This window comes from Drosophila albomicans, chromosome 2R (assembly GCF_009650485.2).
Source record: "Drosophila albomicans strain 15112-1751.03 chromosome 2R, ASM965048v2, whole genome shotgun sequence".
Taxonomy (NCBI): Eukaryota; Metazoa; Arthropoda; class Insecta; order Diptera; family Drosophilidae; genus Drosophila; species Drosophila albomicans.
The window spans coordinates 11,335,343-11,357,263 of NC_047631.2; the positions used below are offsets into that span (position 1 = coordinate 11,335,343).

The window sequence follows — 21,921 nt, forward strand, 5'->3', positions numbered from 1 at the left end:
TCGATGGATTCACGGCAGACATTGCGTATAAGGAGCATTGCGAAATGAATAAATGTACACTGCAATGCTGGGGAATTGCTATGAATCGAATGATAGTCTCTCGAGAAAATGCAGAAGCTCTGCTTCAGTCCTCTTGCCCCACTTGGTTTGTTTCCCCCCTTTGCTATTATGATAAATCGCACCTTTTATTGCAGCATCAGCGCCTTGGTAACTGATTTATAAATGTCCCAACGCCACCCAACTGTTGGCTTAAAGAAATAGACAAAAAACAGCAACAGGAGGCAGACACTAAGTGAAAGAATGGGAAAGGGCGTCACTGAGGGAGAGTGAGAAAGAAAAAAAGACATTGAGCGAACATGACATCATTCGACAGATACGACAGCGTCGACGACGACGACGACGACGACGACGACGACGACGACGACGTTGTCGCTTTTCCTCAGTTTGCGTCTGTCTGTGGAAAAAATAAAGAGAAAAACACACAGACGCCCTGCTCCTCCCCTCACAGACACCACTCAATTTCTCGGCTTCAACCATTAACTGGCGCTCAATGAAGTTCACATACTCATAGTGAGTTTTTGCTTTTGTATGTGCGTGCGATATTTATGAGCGCATATTTGCAATAGTCTGTGTACACTATATATTCGTATATATGTATATACACACACATTCGTATGTAGGTTTATGGGCTGCCAACGAAAGTGCAAAAGCCGTAATCACCAGAAATATTTATATTTTCATCTGAGAAATATTTTGAAGTTGTGCTACAAATATTCATAAATTTTCATAAAGGTTGATTCAATTATTAATTGCTGCATCTGATTTCGTTTAACTTTGATTTGAAAATGAATCTCATATTTTCTTTATGATCGTATATACTTACTTTACTTTGCCATTAATTTTAATATATGAAAGCAACAAGCATTGAGGATTTAGTATATAATATCCATATTTTTTAAATCAAACTAATTTCAAGGGTATCCCAGATTTCAGTGTAGCATGTTTATCGTCAGCTCTCCATTGTCAAATCAATCTGCATTTTCATATTTTTTACGAATGGCAGTGAAAAGTCGTTAAACATAAATCATAATAGAACACCCAGCAAATACGTCACTATTTTACAATTCATATTTTTGTTGAAAACGAACCAACACACGCTGACATTCATACACACACATGTGATGTGATGCTTTATTATTCACATCAACCGCTCTTCTGTCACTGCCCGGACACATTTATCCCACAACATGTTCCCTGTCCCATTGGCCCATTAAACATTCATCATTTTCCGTGGTCATTCGTCATCAATGCGTGCAACATTTAACACTACGAGTGAAAGATGGATCAGCGAATGGTAAACCATAAAATACCCTGCAGTTCAATACATAATACATAGTTGTAGAAGTTATATAAAATAGAATATTTGTAATCTTTAATAATCAGCAAACATTTAAGCTTTCTATTAAGATAGATAAGTCTGGGGATTATTGAATACACATACATCACGTTAACCAAATAAATAAATGCAAATTTTAACCATTCTAGAGAAATAACGAAATTATACTCTACTTGCATATTTTCTAGGGTATGCTATGCATAAATAAAATCAATAGTTGTGCGTATATTAAAAATAATAACAAAATATGACCATGAAATTGAGTGACTCTAAATGCTTGTTAAATGATGCCTTGTATGTAGCTTTTTATTGTCCTTCGATTATTTCATTCCCCCAAATGTTCTAGTGTAAAAAATGTAACAAATCAATATAAAATGAAAAAGAAAAGACATCTGAAAAAAGATACTCTATATTTTTGCTGTTGCATGCAAGGTGCCCAGTTACAGCATAACCCCCATTTGCCTCCCCCTACTTGTTAACTCATGTATGTATGGGAGAAGTGTATGCTTGCTATATAATTTGGACATGCGATGCAAAGCAACCGAACTTGGCTGTCATTTACATGAATCGAAATACTTTAGATGCATCGAGTTGAAGTAAAAGTAGATGAAAAAATAAATATATGTATGTTGTTGAAATCTGCAATTGCTTTTACTTCGCTGAATACATAAGAGGGTTCTATTTTATATAAATACATGTACATGCGGGTATTGCGATGATAATGCCAAGTCAGGCATAGAATGCTGAAGAATGTGTAGACACCTGCGAATAAGGTCAATTGAAACGAAAGAAATATGAAAACGGAGACAAAAAACTGATGGCCCAATGTCAGTCAACTGTTTTATTTGCTTTTGTGGTTAACAGCAGCAGCAGCAGAAGCAATAATCAAACGCCTCTCTTCGTCGTCTTCTTCTCTCTCAGCTCATTACCATAAAAAGCAGCCCGAGCAACGTGAGCGAAAGAGTAAGATGATCTAGAAAAGAGAAGAGACAGATTGCGAGATGGTGACTGGTCACCAAAGCCACAAACGGGTTTCGCAAGCGATGCTAATGCAGAACAAGAATAAGTATTCTTTGGGACATCCAGTGAAAGTGGTGCTATAGAAAGTTGATGCAAATGGGGTTGCCACACCAGCAGTCAGCGTGTCCACCTGGGGGCTGCCTTCCACCAGCCAAATACTTTGACACAACTTTTAATTAGGCCTCTGAAATGCAACAGTCACAGTAACGGCAAGAGAGTTGTCATCATCAGCAGCAGTCAGTAGACCCGCTTTGCAGTTTAACGACAAGGAAACATTATCCTGCTGATTAGCACTGCAAAGCAGAACAGAGGCATGCTTGAGAGCATATCCAATTAGCCATCCAGTGTGCAAAGTGTACACAAGGTGTGCTATTACATAGGGCAAAGAAGGGTAGTCCAAAATCCTTGTGTACGCAAATCAAGCTACAAATTCTCGCTTAAGAGTAATTTGTCTTCAATCTGAGAACATTTGTTCTCTATTAGAGTAATCAATTGTGGATTTACGAATCATTAAAACGTAATTTATCGTACTTTAAATTGTGACATTTCAGGTTGTCTATTTAAGTTAATGTGGCAATTTATAACTACTTAACTCTTATTACTTTTGAGGCAAAAATTTGTTTGTGATATTTTTAGCAATGTTATAACATTGTTTATCAACAGTTCAGATTTCAGAGGCACTTACAAGTTTTTTCTTTTCAGGTTCTTGCAGACATTACAACAGGATTACCATTAAACATAAACTGCTCAGCACTTTTTTGAAGCGCATGTCAAATTCGACATGCTAAGAATATCCGGATTTGAGAGTTTCTGCGATCAGGTTACTGGTAACTGGAGCAACTCGTCGACTAAAAAGTGCCCGCCAGGCAAAACATGGCTAACAGAAGGAAAAAATACAAAAAAAGTGCAAAAAGTGCTGAGCACAAGAAAAGTTTAACAATATTATGCTGAGCAAGCACCGTGAGCGTGAAAAAAAGGACACGGAAAATTGTGAATTACAAAAGTGAAAAGCATGTCAGGAGGATGGCAAAGGAGCTAGCTGCCTGTTAGCCTTCATTCAAGTTGAGCGAATGGTTAGCTGAGTGAATGGGATCAAACAATTTGCTAGTTTACACCTTGGACGGCTTTTAATTATACGCATTGTGCGAGGACGACGCGCCGTGCTCATTAGTCGCCTCCACTTCACCACGGACCCAAGACAAGGCACAAGTCAACTCTAGTCTACTCGACGCTGCGCCTCAACTCAACGCATCTCAGTCCTAACAGGCAGACAGGAAACTTCAACTACAACATGAACAAGCTGATGTCTATGGCGCAAACTTTAGAAATTTCTTGGAGCAAGTGACCCATAAGTTGGTTACCAGCAACAACAAACACCAAGTGGAGAAATGCCTACGCAGGATGCGCTCCTTGTTTGTATGCCGCCTGCCTAATGAATTTGCTGCCCTCCGGGACTATTCGGCGGGGCTCAGTGCCGTTTACTTAACAAACTCAAACTCAACGGTGTTGCTGTTGGTGTTGGCCTATCCGTGGATCTAATTGCTTTGTTAGACACCGTCGGGGCTTAAATATGATGGTGTTTAGTGGATCCTTCGTCCCCCAAAAGCAGGTCAGAACGGTCTTCATACATTTGCATGCAGAGGGTTGTTGCACAAGTTCACAGTTAAAGTTTAGGGAAACATTTCATCTTATCTCTGAATCTAGATGAAACACGTTTCGAAGCAAAGTTTAAGGCATTTACATTCTAGGGAATGATTGAGCTCTAATTGAAAACAGATTATTTAAATGATTAAATAATGGATTTCGTATCACTGATCTCGGAATACATTTTATAAATAGAAATTTAACAAGAATCAAAGTTGGCGAGAATTCCCTATTGAAGAATTGAATAAATGTCCCACACATAAAATAAATAATCTTTTTTTGTTTTTCAATTTCATTTTTTATTGCGACCTCACAGATTATGGTAAATTATCCGCAGGCACTGTCGAAACATTATCCATGGTCAACACTCAACATATTCAGTGTGTCTACGCCCCTGGCGTGTAATTATAAATACTTTTCAACAGTATTTACCAGGAAAACATCACAGAGCATTTGACTAATCTCTGACTTCTCCCTGAGCATACAGAGGTATAGAAAGAGAAAGAGAGGGAGAGAGCAACAGAGAATGAGAGACAGCGAGAACGAAGGAGAAACTCATGCATGGGGACCAGGGGACAGTTCAAATACTGGCCCCAAGCATTGGCCCTGGTCATGTCACGCCCTTGTTGCAAGCAATCTAACTTCAAAAGCGACTTCATTTGACAAGTTTAATGCAGTCCAACAACAATTTAAACAACAAGAACAACAGCAACAACAGAAAAAAAGTAAAGTTGTTTATTGCATTACTGCTCGCCGGTTAAACTTTTCAACAGAAGCCAGCGGTCAACTAACCAAACCCTTGTCCCCTACTCGACCACGTTGTCAGTTATAAATAAAAAATAAATCGTCAATCCACCGAGTTTTCATATTTCTTGCTGTTCGTTTTTTTTTTACACTTCTGTAAAATAGGCAATTATAAGTTGGAAATGATGTTTACAGATTCCTTGAGTAGATGCAAATCAAATAAGTCACGAAGAAATTGCGCATTTTCATTAAATTAAATCCTAATTTAAGTTTGCGCTTAAATTTGACATGCAACGAAATACCGTATTAACTTTAACTATTCGACACTTTTTTCAACTACAAATTTAGTTAAAAACTTATCGTCCCTATGTGGATGTGTGAGTCCCAACTGATGCGACATGTTGGCATACCACTAAGTGAAATTAGCGGTTGTTACTAATGAAAAGTGGTTTTAGAGCGACGCAGAACTTTTGCAATTTTCGGGCATAAGCACGACGATAATGGTTGAGCTTCGCCTCATGGGCAACCGAAAAAGTTGATTGTAAATACCCAGTAGATCAGCTGAAGGAAGGGTATAAACTGCGCAACACTTGTTTAAGAACATGTTTTTGATTAAAGTTAGATAACTTTTTTTTTTGAATTCCTTACTTTAATGTTAGAGAAGTCAGGTAAAAAACAGTCTAGAAATAATTACACACTGAGAACGCATTCTCTGCAATATTACATTATCAATGCTATAATAAAGAATATCTTTAACTAATTGCAACAACTTCCCATTAAAACGTACACAAACTCGTGGGAGCTTTTGTTATTGCAAGAATTCCAATTCAACTCACAACTTAAGTAAAATTTATGTACATAATTTAGTATTTAAGTACCGTTTCATAATTACCATTAAGTTGGTAAGTACAGTAACTAAGTATAGGGTAGAGAAGAGTCAGGCAGCTGTTGCGTAGTGTAAGTTGAGGCTATTATTTGCCAAAGTCCAAATTTGTCAGCGACAAATGGCAATGGACATTATGCACTACAGTTTTTTTATTTCACTATAATACAGTTTAGTTAACATTACCCGAAGTGGCATTAATGCGACTGCTGAAAGCGGATTAATGAAAATGAAGATTGCTGCCTTTGCTTTTGCACTGAATATGCAGGATGTGGATGTGATTCGTATTCAAGTCAGCCAATAATCGGATTAGTGTAGTTCGCATCAAACTTTCTGCACATTATGCGCATAATTAAAAATTACTTGAGCACACTTTCCCTTTTGCTGACCATGTGCCACGCCCAAGTTCGCTAAGCGCCTTGCCACCTCCCCCACCCCTTCGGATGGCTTCCTCTGCGTTCTTCGCATGGCATCTTCTTCGACGAGAAGCGAAATTAATGGCTTTTCTATTATTTTGCGCAAAGTTTCGAAGCGCATTTGACGTTGATTGCATTTTTTGCGCTTGCAATAGCAGCGGCAACGGCAGCGACAGAGGCAGCATCATCAGCAGCAGAAGCAGCTCCTCTGGCGGAATCACAGCTGCTGCAAGCTGACTGCTGGCTGCTGGATATGGATACAGATACGGGTTGCTAGATGCTTGATTAAAAATTTAGTGTGTGCAGCTGATGCCCTGCCGGCAATTTGTGTTGCCGCCCCCACTGCCCAGACACGCACACCCCCACTGCTGCCACCAGCCACCCGCCAATCCCTGCGAGCTGTTGCCAGTTTTGGCCATTAAACATTTGATACTGGCGAATCGCAGCGTAAGGAAAGGCGAAAATCTTGCAAAACAATTGCCAAACAGTGGACAAACCGAAAACAACAAAACCTAAAGAGTGCATATACTTGTATGTGTAGTTTGTAGATTGTGGTGTGTTGATTTGTGTGCCATGAGATGCAGATACTCGTAATGGAAACCATCTATTGAAGAGAGGAAACCGATAAGCAGAGTGAGAGACTGGCAAGTAAAGTGCAAATACATGTGGATGATAGAGCCAACGAATAATTAAAGTAACACACAGTTCGAGTAGAGCAATTTAAGCATTCTCAGAGCTATGTAGTATATTGTTTTTGTATTAAGAATTTTTTAATACTACAATAAATTAACGCTAAAAATTTATCAATTTATAAAAGGAACTGCTCAAGTTTCTCCAAAGTAAACATTTCAATCTTGTAGCCACCTAAACTCATGCCGTATCAGAGTCCTTTTACATAGAAGCTCTAAAAATGTGGCAGTCCTTGCACGTACACACATACATCCAAACAGTACACACACACAAGCAAACACCGCAACATGCGATGGATGTTGCAAGTGCACCTGCTCAGCGCCGCAATAAGCTAAATAGATTCAGGAATAGATCAATGTTTTATATATGTTTATTGCAAAAAGTGAAAGATTAAAAAACACTCTAAGCTAGTGCTTTTTATCAAAATATTAACAAAGTTTCCTAAGATTAGATCGTTTTATCATTGTGAACATTTATATATAATATTAACCACATTGAATTTGTAGAATTTGATAATAGTAAAATAAATTCGTTGTCAACCAAAAATACATTCATAGAAATAAAAATGGAATTTTATTCTATTTATTTTGGAGAATTTCATAATAACAAAAATTCGCTCAAAGAAGATTTTTTATTTATTTTTTATAATCTTTAGGCATGAAAACAAGGATTGCATTTAACTCAAAGAGCAAATGCATTTTAATTTTTTCCCAGCCACTCTTTAATCATGTTGAACATGCATTCTAATTGTATAGTTTTCAAATTCGAATTTAAATTGGCACAACTTATTTTGCATTCAAAGAAATGCTTATTTGCATAAAGGTTTATATTATAGGCAAGGATCTTAACAACATGCCTAAGCCAAAAACCACTATTCAAGCGAGCCTTGTCTGTCTGTTAGCACTGTTCCAAAAACTGTTTTCTTTGAACCCGTTTTGCCGGCACAATTATATTGGGGTTTGGGGCCAGACACACGCTCGGACCAAAAGAAAAGCGTTAAGTTGCACAAAATAAACTTCCTTCCGGTCGCGGCTGAATGCTTGGCTGGCCGACTAGCTGACTGACTGACTGAATGGCTGACTGGCTGCGAGGTTGGCAAGCTATCTTCTTCGCCTTTACGCTTATTCGTTAGTTGGCTGCCTGACTGCTTTCTGTTGGCCAGTCGTAATCCGCCAGAGATGCCCCGGTGGCCAGAACTTTGCGGCAATCCCAGACGGGGCGGCCGAAAACTTTAAGCGCATTTCGGCTTTTTACATAAACTTGTCTAGGCGCCATCGAACAATACAAAATAAATGGGAAGAGGGTTTTTTGTGTGTTGTGCTTGGACGTGGGGCAATTGGGGAGATGGAACGTGAACGTGAGGCAACTAAGACTCAGCATACAGCAGCTGACAAGCAAAACAACCAGTTAATTTTCAAACTGTGCAAAAGTACCCAAAAGTGCGACAAGCAACGCTACGACAAGGAGGATGAGAGGGGGCAACGAAACGGTTTCGAGGGTCGGTTCGTGGTTAGACTTGATTTGATACGCCGCAACTAGTTCAAAACTACAACAGCGCCCGTCACAAAATGCATTGGGTGGGGAGCTGGCGTGGAGTGGCCTCGACTGGTCTGAAACTGGTGCCAGCGCTGGCGATGGTGCTTTTGTTGGCTTTTGCTCTTACTGGGCGCTGCTTAGGCCCGGTTCGGCAAAAGAACAACAACACGAGCAGCTGTGAGACCAATGGACTAACTGGCCAGCGGGCCAGCGTAAAAACTATAAAACTTGTTTCTGTCTAAACATGGAGGCACGTTCGGAACCACAATTCACCTCATTCTCCTCTGCCGCCCGTAGAAACATGCCGTGTTGCAAGCTTGTCTGAAATATCTTCCGGCTCGCAACAACTGTGCAACGCTGTTTGGACGCAGTTCCGTCGACGGCTTTTTCGAGATTTTCCATTGTTAAGAAGGCGGTTCCCCAAAAGCCGCCGCTGCCACCGTCGCGTCGTTTATTATTGTTATTGTTGTTGTTGTTGTTGTTGGTGTTGTTATCATTGTTATTTTTGTTGCCTGTTAGAGTCTTACAACGCCATCGCCACTCGCAATTTTCCCATTGTTGTTTGTTGTTGTTTTCCAAAATTACGAAATTCTTCACTGAGTAAAATAGAGCTCCGACCCAACGGGGAATAGCAGAGTGGGGCATCTACCTATGTATATCTATTGTAGTTTTGCAATAAATTATATCCAAATAATGCTTTGGAAACTATTGAAAGTGACTTTTTCAATCGTTTTAACGCCGCTCAGTTGTAGGTGGATAAAACAAGAGAAAACTGCGCACACTGCTCATGTATTTGTTTTAGATAAGCTCTAAAAGTGCTTTGGACTGATTTAGCAGGGCTTTAATAAATGATTACTAACAAATTTAGTCAATAAATATAAAATGAAGTTGAAGCTGAAATAATCTTTTGTCGTCACAACAGAATTAAAATATCAATTCAGTTTTATATAAGCAAACGGGAATATAAAATACATGGTGTGATTCATATTAAATTAAATGATGTCATCTTAAAACTACAAAAATAACTGATAATACATACATATATGCAGAAGTTTTTTTTTTTTTTAAGAGTCATTTTATCTGATATGTGTTAAATATTCGCTCGTTTAACCTGATTATTTGCCATACTATTCGTTTATAAACAAACAAATTATTTAATTAATAACGTTTTAATTTGAAAGCAATACAATTACATCTTCAACCCATCATTATGTCAATAACAATTATAAATTTACAAAATGAATGAAACGTTAACAATGACCAAGTTCAATGCCATAGATCGGCGTCTTTCTATCTCTCTCAATTAAGTTCATTAGCTACTAAAAGATCATCAGAAAAAAAAAACAAAAATAAAAAATTATTAACAGCAAGTATAAAATGAAAATGAAAAGGCCTTGGTAAACTTTTGAAGTGATTTCACACTTTGCAATCACAAACATAATAGAAAAAGATTCGAATGCATGATATAATCTATTTAACTTCAATGCTGAGTAAGCCCACAACTGTGAGATTTTATTCGGGGAAGGGTTTTAAAATGCGATTTGCCTAAAAGGGCGAATGTACAGTAATTGAATTTGCAAATTTAAGATTAAACGATGCCCTATTAAGAGACGAAATTAGGTTTCGCTTCTTGCCAATTAGGTATGCAACATGTGTGCCAATTGCCTTGGCAATCTTAGTAACTTGGTAACTGTGCTACCCACACACGTATCCATAGGGTGCTCCCATTTACCCAAAAGCACACTTACTTGGCCAAGTTACAGTCTTTATTACATTAGGGCCAATACCAATTCATAATTAACATAATTGAGGCGGCAGCCCGGCATGAATGTTTTTTACTGCTTTGATGATCTGAAAGAAACACCCTGTGGGAACGAGGGGGACGGAAGGGAAGCTCTCTTGCCAGGTAAGGTAAAAAAGGTAACAATGTCAAATGACGGCGAAAACCCATAAACAAAAACGCCACAAAAAAATAAGTGAAAACGCTGAAGTTGAAGTTGATCGACTACAAGACACCCACATAACGACTCAACTATTTGTATTCAAATATGATATTCCAATCCATGGTATACCCTGTCAATCACTACTACAGGGTATAACTCAAAAATACGAAACAACAGAAAAGCAAAGATGGGAAAATGAAACAATATGTGTATGTAATTTCTACGCAAAAATCTTTTCACATCGCCTGGCAGGCGGCGTGTAACATAACAGAAACAACAATAGGCTAAAGAAGACGAACTGAGAAGAAGTAAATAACTGCAAAAAGAGCAAGAAGAAGAGGAAGACGTGGCAGCACAAAATTGACGTTGATGTAGTTGACTTACCCACTCTGAGATGCTGCAACCGAGCGAAAGTGCGAGCGAGACAGCAGCTGCTGGCAGGCTGACCTAAGCTTTGGGGGCCTCTGTCGCTTGGAATGTGGCCGTTGCGCTTTTTCCTCTCTCTCTCGCAGTGTTGTTTTGGTTTTTTTGTTTGTAGTTTATAGTGTTGTTTTGCTCGTTTTACCGTTGTGGCAATGCCGGCGACGGCGTAATTGTTGCTGCTTTTGTTGGGTAGGGCGGCGGAGGTGAAAAAGGTGACGCTCGCACTTATTTTGCGTTTTGCGTTTAGTGCGCCTCTCCTTGCAGTCCGTCACTTGTTTCTTTTGCTGCAATATAAACTACATTGACTGAAGGGCAAAATACACACACAATCATAGGCAACCACAGAAATTTCAACAATTAAATCATTCATTTTTGCACTTTTGCACGTACAACAAGCGAGACCAACAGCAACAACGAATAACAAAATATGCGCGCGATAATGTGATCAAATTTATTTATTTTATTATTAATTTAATAAAGCTTAATAAAGCACATAAATGAAAAAAGATTTAACCTTTTATGTGACGCGACAAAACGAAAAACAACGTAACATAAATAATAAAGGCACGCGACGCACGTATGCAGCGCGGAACCGCAGTCGTAGCTCAGCAGCAACTAGTCAGCAAATTAGTAAAGCAGCGATGCTATGCGACGCCATGGCCTCTGCTACCTCAATGTCAACGTCGCAGTAGCTGTCATATTCTTCTTCTTCGTAAGCACCCACACACACACAACAAGAACTAAAGGCTATTGGCTAAATTGAATTTCTGGGCTGCAATTTGCGCTTTTAATTAAATCATTAAAATGAGGGCAAAAAGATTACGATTACGCCATTTATGTTCCCCGCCCGCGTTTCGTCTTCTACAGCTTCTGACCACATGCTGACTGACTGACCGTTTTATTGTAATTGTTGCTTGGCGTGTTTCTCTTTCTATGTGCTTGTATGTGTGTGATTTTTCTGTTTGTGCATTTATTTGTTGTTTGCCGAGCTCAATTGCATTTGCTGCTGAAAAATTTAATTACGCACCCAATAGTAAACGCAATTCAAATCAAATTATATATTTGCTGTAGTGTGTAATTGAACTGTTTTAGTCTGCAATTAAATTGTTGCTTCAAACACACACACACTTACACGAACACATGTACACATGTACAAACAGATACGCAGCCTCATGCACAAACAAAAACCAGCCAAACAACTATTTTTACAGCCTACGCCGCCGCCTGCTGCGCTGCTTCTCTGCTGCTGCTACCGACACTAATGCTACATGTACCGCTTTAGAACTTCCACTTGTCTACTTCTTTCTTCGTTGTTGCTTTGCTTTTGCCTTTTATTTTTTTACCTTTGCTATTGCACGATTTTAACATTGTATGCGTTCTTCTCAATATTCATGCTTTTTTAATTAGTTGCAATTTAGACGTAGCGGCATTTCAAAATACACACTCGCGCACGAAATTCTTATTTTGAACACAATCAAAGCACACGCGACGCAACGCTTCTTGGTGAACAGATTTTTATAAACAATGCCGCCGACGCAATTCAAATCGACGGCCGCGACACACCCGCACGCGACCAATGAAGACGATAAACTAATAACAGGTGTTCAACAGGTGACCAGGCTGCCAACTTAGCAGAAATCATTTCACAAACTTTAACATTATATTTTGAGTTTAACATTATTGGAAAACAGCTGTCTCTTTTATGTTAAAGTTAGGGAATTGTTTTAATTGTTCTGCTAAGTAACAGTGTGTTGCATGTAAGTTTATGTTGCTTGCTAACAAGTCATCAGGAGTTTTATAAACATATTAAAAATAAATAAAATTTTAAATATACATATATTACATCGTCCTGACTTATAAATAACATATACTAAAGAGTATCAACAAAAGCTTTTAAGTATTTTTCAAGCTTGACTTTTAGAAACATTGCCCACGGTCGCACTATTTTAAATATTTTAATTAGCCAAGCTCCGCACCTGAAGCTTACTAAACAGCTGAATCAGTCTTATAAAATATATGGCATCTCTTTGGGGATATTTTTTTATGTTTCTTGACAATGCACTAGATGGCGACACATACGGATAAAAATCAATGTATCTTTCACTCATAGGCAGTGATGCCAGAATCTCTATAGCAAAAATTGCTGGATTTCAGAAAAAAAATTGCTATAAGTTGCTAAAATTATACAAAAAATAGCCAACAAAATTGCTAAATATTTTAAATGACATTATTCATCAAGTTTGTACATTTTTAATTCATTTAAGAATAAAATCTTGAAATTAAAAATAAAAAAAACAAGATTTCGTATTTTTATGATTTTGTTAACACTTTGGGGGCAAATATTACTCTTGAAACGCAGTTAACTTTTCAAGTCAGTGAACTCAAGTAGCTCATATAATCGAACCACTTGGTTAAATACAAGCCCCGATTTCATTGCAAACTCTTAATCGCAATTTTTGCAGTGAATGACAAAAGGAATACATAATAAAAAGGACTTAAGTAAAATAGCTAAAATTGCCAACAGAGAAATAAAAAATTGCCAAATTTGTAGCTAATAGCATTTAAAAAAAAAAGTTAAAAATTAACTAAAGCAACTAAATTGCTAAACTGGCGCACTGCTTCACAGTTTCACAATTTCACAATTTGTATTTAGCTAATGAGTGAACGAACTAAGTTCGCACATGAACTATAAACAGAATCGAACTATAATTTTATGAGTAAGCCTCAAAATACATCCTATCGGTAAAAGAGCTATCGGAACTTTTTAAAAAGTGCCAAAAGTAGCCGAAGCATTGAAAAAAATTGCTAGATTTCTAGCTAATAGCATTTCACAAAATCTTATAGCTTTCGCAGTTTCAAAATAGCTAGATCTAGCAATAAATTAGCTAAAATGGCAACACTGCTCATAGGTGGTGCTTTTGGATAGAGCAATTTTGAAGTACCATTTAAATTGGTGGCGCTGTAAGTACAGACACCAACCATCCGGTGCGTAAACCAAAATTATAAATGCACAGTCATAGATGGCGCTTTTTAATACGAAATTTTATAGTACCATTTTGTAATGCTAGGTGGCGCTGTAAGTACAGACACCAACCATCCTCTGCGTATACCAAAATTATAAATGCACAGTCATAGATGGCGCTTTTGAATACGAAATTTAATAGTACCATTTTGTAATGCTAGGTGGCGCTGTAAGTACACTCACCAGCCAGTACAAAAGCTCAAGCTGTAATCGTACAAGAACTAATAGCAAATATTTGTACACTTGCAATCTCAAAAGCATCTTAATTTCTGAGTGATCCTTTGGTGTAAATGTGTCTCCTGCAAAATCCCATTACCAACCAACTATTATGATGAAGAATACAAGTTTTGCTATTTTTTTTTAAACAAATTTCTTTATATTTGCTTGCATTTTATGGTTTTTTTCAAATATTTTTTTAAAATTTTTTTAAATTTTTTTTGTAAAACTTTGTTTTAAGTTGTTCTTTCATTTATCCGTTTTTTGTTTCTTTTGTATATAAATAATAATACTTATGGCTACAATATAGTAAACGTTTTTCGATTTTGCTTGTTTTCTTTTACATTTGCTTCTGTTGTTTTTTGTCTTTGTATCAAACACAAATTTAGTTAAGGTTTTTCTGCATAATTGAACTTGTTGTATTGTTGTTGTTTTTTCTATGTATGTATGTGTGTTTATGTTTTTGTTGTAATCGAAAAACTGCAACAATTGCAACTAACAAAGCTAAAGTTACATGTCATACGCGCTAATATAGATACAACTATCTTTTATAATTCTAATATTTTGTTTTCATAATTGTTTATATACTCTTTGTTTTTGCTTGCTCAAACTTATGTGCTACAAGTGGTTGTTGTTGTTCTTTTACAATATTTACACTTAAAAATTTGCTAATAGTTTTCATTTGTCATATACCATTTTATCATCTTAGTTTTTCATTTCAATACAATTGCAATTGCGCCCCCTGGCGGCGACATCCGAATGCTTGCTTGCTTGCTTGGGTTTCAAATGGGCGGTGTGTGTAGTTGGGGAGTGTTTTTTAGGAGTGGAGTGGACAGCGGAACCAGGGGCATGGTGCACGTTTCACAACCTGAGCATAATTCGAAATTATGTTTCGTTTTTTTCATTATTTTTTTTTAGTATTTTGCTTGCAACAATTACATATTGAATACTGCTTGGGAATTGCTATGTGGCGCCACCTGGCGTCGACGCGTGACCCGCACGCAACAACGCCCGGCGGCCAACATCGAACACCAGTCGAACAGCTAGCTTACAACTGATACTAACTGCCGACCATAATGTGAGCGGGCTGTTCGAGCTCATTGTCGTGCAGCCTCGAACTGGCCACTGGGCCACTGAGGCCGCTCTTGAAGAGTTCATCTGAGCTGAGCTTGCAGCTGGGCACCAGTTCGGTAAACTCGGATCCCAGGCCGAATTCCATATCAAGGAAACCGTACTCCCATGTATTGGCACCCGCCGACACATTGGAACTAATGCTGCTCACATAGGATGAGGTCAGTGAATGCGTTGCCGACGAAATTGTCGACAATGTCGTGAACGTTGCTGTCGTCGACGACGACAACGAGTTGTTGTTGCTGCTGCTGCTCGAGTTGCTCGCCTGCACAGTGGTGAAGCTGCCACTGAAGGCCAGTGGCGAATTTGCGCTACTGCTGCCGGTACTACTGTTCGCTATGCAAACAGGCACTGCAGTGGGAGTGGCAGCGGCGGGCAATATGTTGAACAGATCGTTGTTGTTCAGCGGATCCAGCGCCGACTGCGAGCTGAGGCTGAGCACCGAGCTCCAGTTTATGGAACGCGTAGAATCGTCATCCGCATAACCCGAATCGCTTGAATCACAGGCGCTAACCACACTGCTGGTGGCAGAGTTGTTGCTGCTACTGCTCGCGTTGCTGCTGCTGGTGTTGTTGATGTTGCTGTTGCTCGAGTTGCTGTTGTTGGCGACTTGTGCAGGCGTGACAGCCACCACAGAGACAGCGGCGCTCACTGGCGTCTCGCTGGCGCTGCTTACGACTGTTGTTGCTGTTGGCGCAGCAGCAACTGTTGCTGCTCCTGCTGCGGGGGCGGCGACAACTGTGCTCTGGCAGGTGGGGAAGGGCGTGGCACGTCCTGACTGCGACTCCCGAAACGGATAGTGGTCGTAAGGATGCAGCGTCGTGCTAGCAGAAGACGTATCACAGTTGCTGCCAGTCGTCAATGGCTGGAAGCCCGTTGGCGCGCCAGTTGTTGCTGCTGAGCTGGCTGCTGCTGCTGGGACACCTGCAGCTCGGTAGGCGGGCGGCGGCGCATCGAGTCGCTCGTGGTAGCCAAGTGGCGGTGGTGCTTGGGGTTGGAAACTGGGCGCTTGCGCCAGCTGCTGATAGTGATCCATGTTGGCCAAGCGCGCACAGTTCAACACGGGCGCATAATCCTGTTGAGCATGATGCAGAGGCGGTGGCGGCGTTTGCTGCTGCTGTTGTTGCTGCTGCTGTTGCTGATAGGCTGGATGGTACTGAGCTGCCTGAGCTGCGGCTGCAGCTGCTGCGGCGGCAGCCTGCTGATGATGCTGCTGTGCCGCCTGATGCAACTCCTTGGCCTCGGCCTCGATTTCGCGATCGATGCGCTTGAGTGTGTTGCAGATGAGGACCGAGCGATAAAGCGACTGCTCCGACACCTGGCGAAAACGCGACAACTTGAACATCGATAGATTGCGTATCTTCAGTCGCGTATCCTTGTAGCAACTGCGATTGGCGCTGCACCAACCGCCGCGTCCATCGCAGCAACGCTTCAACGGCAGACCGTGCAGAGGCAGAGGCAAACCGCCAGGCGCGAAGGCAGCGGGCGCGGGACCATTGCTGTTGCTGTTGACATTGCTGCTGTTGTTGTTGCCGCTGCTGGGCAACGCGCTCGTTGGCGTCGAGCTCGCCGCACTGCTGCAGCCCAAGTCCAGATAGGATTTGCCATTCTCCGCACAGCGTATCGTCTGCTGTGGCGCAGGCTGCGCATATACAACGCCGCCGCCATTCTCATAGAACTGCTGCTGCTGCTGGGCGGCACTGGGCGTGGCTGCAGCACCACTGGGCGGTGGACCAGGCACGCCCGCTGCTCCCGTTGTCGTCCACTGTGGCGGAGCAAAGCCTCGCGGCGCCATGTGCTGCGGGCTGCCGGTGCGCGAGCAATTCTGCTGGGGAAATGGCTCCGAGTAGTAGGCGGGACGGCTGCCGTAGCCGGGAGCGTAGCTGCGTTGCTGTTGCTGCGCTGCGGCAGCTGCTGCAGCAGCCGCTTGCTGCTGATGTTGCTGCTGCTGTTGTTGCTGCTGTTGTTGCTGTTGCTGCTGCTGGGCGAAGGGATGATAGCGCATGGGACAGTAGGTGGGTATGATGCTCTCCTCCTCCTCGTAATCATCCTCGAAGTCATCATCATCGTCGTCCAACTCATCCGCGCTGAGCAGTGTCGTGGCCAGCGTGGAGCGTGTGGCAATGCTGCCCCAAGGATCACTGGGCACTGCCACCGCCTGCAGCTTGGAGATGCAGTCGACAGGCTCGTTGCTGTTGCTGCTGCCCACAGAGGCTGCTGCCACCGGCGAAGCTGCTGCCGTTGACCAAGGCTCGCAGGGCACCGCAGCAACCACCTCGAGCTTGGCAATGTTGTCCTCGGGTATGGCTGCACTTGCCGTTGGCGGCAGTGGCACCTCGGCAGGACTTTTGCTGGTCGTGCTTGTGCTGCTTGGGATAGTAACTTCGTCACCGTTGCTGTTGCTAATAATACTATGAGCTGTCTTCAGGGTCTCCACATTGTTGTTGTTGGCTTCGGTTTGCTGTTGTTGCTCCGTTGCTGCTGCTGCTGCCGCTGCAGCTGTTGGCGTTGTCTTTTGCTGTTGCTCCTCGAGCGATTCCAGGTAGTTGTTGTTGTTGATGGCCCATTTGTTGGCCTTCACCGGAGGCGGCGCACAGTTGCCCGTGTAGGTGGTGTTGGCATCCTTGCTATCAAAGGTCAGCTCATGCTTCCGCTTGGTAGCGGCTGTTGCTTGAAGACCCATTGCTGAATTTACCTGCAAAAGCGGGAGAGAAAAGTGAAATTGCCTCGATTAGGAATTGGCGCCAACAACGGATAACAAAGGTGGAATGAAAGCAGTATGAATGCGCTAAGCAGTTACCCTACAATATATTTTTGATAAGCTTATCTTACGTAAATTAAAATCTGCTCTTTAGTTTGCTAATTTCCAAGATATGTGTTGTTTGTTCAAAGGGAATTGCTGATCTGAGCTTCAGCTAATGTATCCCTCAGCCACTTTCACTTTCAAGTTGCATATACCCCATTAGCTGCAACTCAACGAGAGTATTTGCTTGAATGTCGTCTCATAAATTGTGCAGAGCTTCGCACAAAGGAGCAGCAGCCAATGACTAAACCCATCAACCCACCAACCCAGCCACTCACCCACTCATCCACTCGACACCACCCAAGCCAACCAATCCAGCCAATGTCAGGCGCCTGTCTACGTGCCGCAGCCAGGACAACGACAAAGGGCACAAAGTACAACGAACAACGAACAGCGCACACAAAAAAACAAACGAGAAAAAAAAGAAGAAACTTATCAAGAAAATGGAAGTCAGGCGGCGGCACCACCATCGCCATCACCATCACCATTGCCATCACATCGCTGCTAATGGAGAGCAGAGTCAGTGAGGCATCCACCCTCGCCACCAACGAGCTGAGCTGCCTGGCTGGCATTGCTCATCATCATCAGCAGCAGCAGCAGAAGCAGCAGCAGCAACAGCAACAGCAACGTTTGCTGCTCGAATCTTCTTAAAATAAAACACACAAACAACTGGCAGATGGAGAGACCGAGACCGAGTCTGAGACTGAGGCACAGCCAGCGGCAGAGACGGAGATGAAGACGCAGACGGACGGACGCAAGGCAGGAGCAATGGCTGACGCTGCGTGTCTGACGAGGGGGAAGCGTTGGTGGCGTTGCTGTTGCTGTAGATGTTGTTGCTGCTGCTGCTGCAGGGTCAGAGGCATGAGCGTGGGACTCGCAGCCAGTGGGGCTGCCTTCAAATCGTCTTCTCCGTCGACGTCTCGGTCTCGCTCTTTGTCTCCACGTCCCCGTCTCCGTCTTTGTCAGTGTCTTCGCATTGCGTTCAGCACTTCCGCCATTTATGTTACGTCGAGTCTTTGCCGACTTTTCTCAAAAACTATTTTTGGGGGCAGCGCAGTTTTTCATCATTTTGGAATAATATAGAAAGCCATTTGAACAATGCCACAGTCGACTGGCAAATGTTCCATTTCAATACGTTCCCATTTAGCATAGTGCAAACGAAACGAATTGGAATGCAACGCGATTGATAATTTGAGAATGCGGATAAAAGAATTCAATTCAAAACTTTAGCTGATCCATGCAGAATTATCCAAAAATATAAATAGATATCTCATGGAACTCTTTCGATTCTCTAATCTCTTTATGCCATACTAAGAATGTTGCTTTTAACTTTTTATCTTTTTCATAAAATCATATTATAATGATCTTCAAAAACCATTACAGGCTTAGTACTTTATTGTATAATAGGGTTGCCATGCTTATAAGCTCATTAAGTTTGGAGCCAACTTCAAAGTATTTTAACTGATCTAAGGGTTGTCAGTGTGGCCGCACTCGATTTTATCATTTGCCTCTAATGCACAGCATTGCTAAAGCCATCTTAGCAGTGTTGCCACCCCTCTTTGGCTTAGCTCAACACCGAGTTGAAACTGAACATCACAGATGTGTGCTCTGTGCCTAACTTCGATGTACGGAATATGGAATACGGAGTCCGGACGAGCCTTTGTCATGAGTTATAAGGGTTGCCATATGCTCGCATATTTCAGTATTCGTCGAGGGGGAATACGAAATGCTCGAATACTTGAATACGAGTACTCGCAGTACAACATGATTCGAATCGCAACAACATCGGGGTGAGTTTTCGTTTCGTTCGTTTCGTTTTCGTTTGCATTTCTTTTTGTCTTCTTTTTTCTGTTGTTGTTGCTGTTGCTGTGCTGTTGGTACGTTTTGTTATCGTCGTCGCATGTGTTTCACATTTTCCTTGCCCTTTTTTCCAGCCCCCGTTTCGTGCACGCCGCACATCGCGTCTGCCTGTTTGCCAGCCGTCTGTCGTCTGCCGTCTGCGCTCAGTAACTCAGAGTCATCGTCATCGTCATCGTGTTCGTCATATTTCATCCCTCGTTGCTGCAGCTGTATTCTCTGGCATAGGGGCTGGCTGACTAGAAACTCGAGTCTAGACTCATGACTAACTGCTGGCCAAACAACACATCTTGCAACAAAACTGTGGCACATCTTAAGGCGAGCCCAATCACCAATGTTGCCAATGCGATCGCGTTTGTATGTGAGTGTGACTCATTGGCGCTTATCTAGCGACGCTAAAGAATTTATTGAATGTACATTGGCGCACATTGCTCATACGCGGCGTATTTACGGAATGCTTTAAAAAGCGCATTGCGCATACGCCTCGTATGACGCGCATCGCATACGGCTAAAGCTGCTGTAATAACAACAAACCCCAATGCAAAAGCTCAGCTACAAAGCTCAGAAAAACGGAAATCAAAGCGCAACAATAACAAGCTAACTTTCTACGTTTAATTTTCTACGTTGAACAAAAGTTAAAGTTACAACAGCGTGCGGTGAAATTGTTGTTGCCGTTTATTTGTTTGTTCGTTCGTTCGTTGTGCGAGCTAAAAAGTGTTGCTATCATTATGAGCAACAGCGACAGCAGCAGCAACATCAACTGGCCAACAATCAACAGCCGAAAGTCATCTTCAATGCTGCTACGAGAGCAACATGATTTTTGAGCTGCGTTCACTCAGATTGCGACTGGCAATGCGACTGTTGCCAGTTGAATTTTATTGCCACACCAGCAACAGCAACAGCAATAGCAGCAACAACAGCAGCGGGGCACTCACAAAATCCAGTCCAGCAGTCGCTTTTTTTACGCTTCGCCAGCAACTCGTTTCAGTTGGCGATGGCGATGGCGACTGGCTCCAAATTGACGGGACTGAAACTGCGACAGCGGCTGTGACTGTGACTGAGACTCGAAAGCTCGCACGCAGCGTTGCAGTTGTGCTGTTGGTATTGCTTTAGCTGCAGCAACGACAGCGACAACAACGACAACGACAGCAGCAACATCGTCGTCGTTGCTACCTTCAAATTCCACAATATTCAAGTTTCAGGTTATGAGCCAGCACAACGAACAAACTGAGCGACCGACCAAGCGACCAACCAACCAACCAACCTGAGAGCCAGTCATCGTCAACAACAACAACAACAACAGCAACTACAACAATAACAATAGCAACAGCAACAACACGAAATGTTTGCCCGAAAGCCAAAGCCATGCCGAGAGCCCCAGAGTCTCAGAGCCAGGCCAACAGTTGAAACGTCGCGACGTCCGCTTTGCAATACAGTGGGGCAAAGTCAAACGAGCAATGTATGACATGCTGATCATAAATATTTAAAGCTTTTTTCTTTATAATAATATTGCTAATAGTAAAAAGACATCAGTGGGATTAAACTATTATTTCATAGTTCACAATATTTTCAACTAGTGGGAATCTATTATTATTGTTTTAGTTAATCCAATATTTAATCTTTAGGAGTTACTCATCGACAAATGCGCATTCTTTTATTACTTTTATTTCCCAAGTTAATTTTTAGAACAGAACACTCTTTAAGCATTCATTTAACTCATTTAATTCTTAGTACTGTGATGAGTTTAAGATCCCAAGTAATATATTATTATTGCAATCAAGTTTCAGCAGAATTTTACTTGTATGACAAATAATTCAGAGTTAATAACTTGACTACCACTGTGCCGGCCTCGCTTGGCACACAGCTCAAAAGTCGACTTCAGCATTAAAGTCGGTCGCTGGCTCGTTGGCTCGACTGACTGCCTGCTTGCTTACTTGCTTGCCTGGCTAGCTGGCTGTTGAGGGGTCTGGGCCTGGCTCCGTCGCTCGGCCACTTTGAATTCTTCAGCTGAAACAACGTGCGATAGCAGCAACGACGAATACGAATACGAAAAGCAACAGCAAAATAATAATAATAAAAAAAACCCAAGTTTCAGCTTTCGACAAAGCCAAACTGCGGGCCAGCTTCGCTTCGTCTTGGCTTGGCTTGGCTTGGGTCTGAGTCTCAAGTCTCGAGTCTCAAGTCTGAGTCGGGCTAT

General features: G+C 41.8%; 2 protein-coding genes across 4 annotated transcripts in view; both read right to left on the minus strand.

Moving 5' to 3' along the window:
* LOC117574792 (cadherin-87A) overlaps positions 1 to 12,273 on the minus strand; it is a 54,680-nt gene extending 42,407 nt beyond the window's left edge. The window contains exons 1-2 of one of the 2 annotated variants that reach the window (XM_034258748.2): positions 12,039 to 12,273; positions 10,657 to 10,979 (exon numbers count right to left, since the gene is read on the minus strand). The gene's annotated coding sequence lies outside the window, so the exon portion shown is untranslated. Of the gene's footprint in view, positions 1 to 10,656; positions 11,001 to 12,038 lie in introns of those variants that run through there. The other variant, XM_034258749.2, reaches the window with a different exon arrangement.
* A 2,010-nt stretch (positions 12,274 to 14,283) lies between these two features.
* LOC117573744 (AF4/FMR2 family member lilli) overlaps positions 14,284 to 21,921 on the minus strand; it is a 37,610-nt gene continuing 29,972 nt past the window's right edge. For both annotated transcript variants that reach the window (XM_034257123.2, XM_034257124.2), the window contains exon 2: positions 14,284 to 17,759. In XM_034257123.2, coding sequence (XP_034113014.2) covers positions 14,994 to 17,759 — 2,766 coding nt within the window. In that variant the 3' untranslated portion in view covers positions 14,284 to 14,993. The remainder of the gene's footprint in view (positions 17,760 to 21,921) is intronic.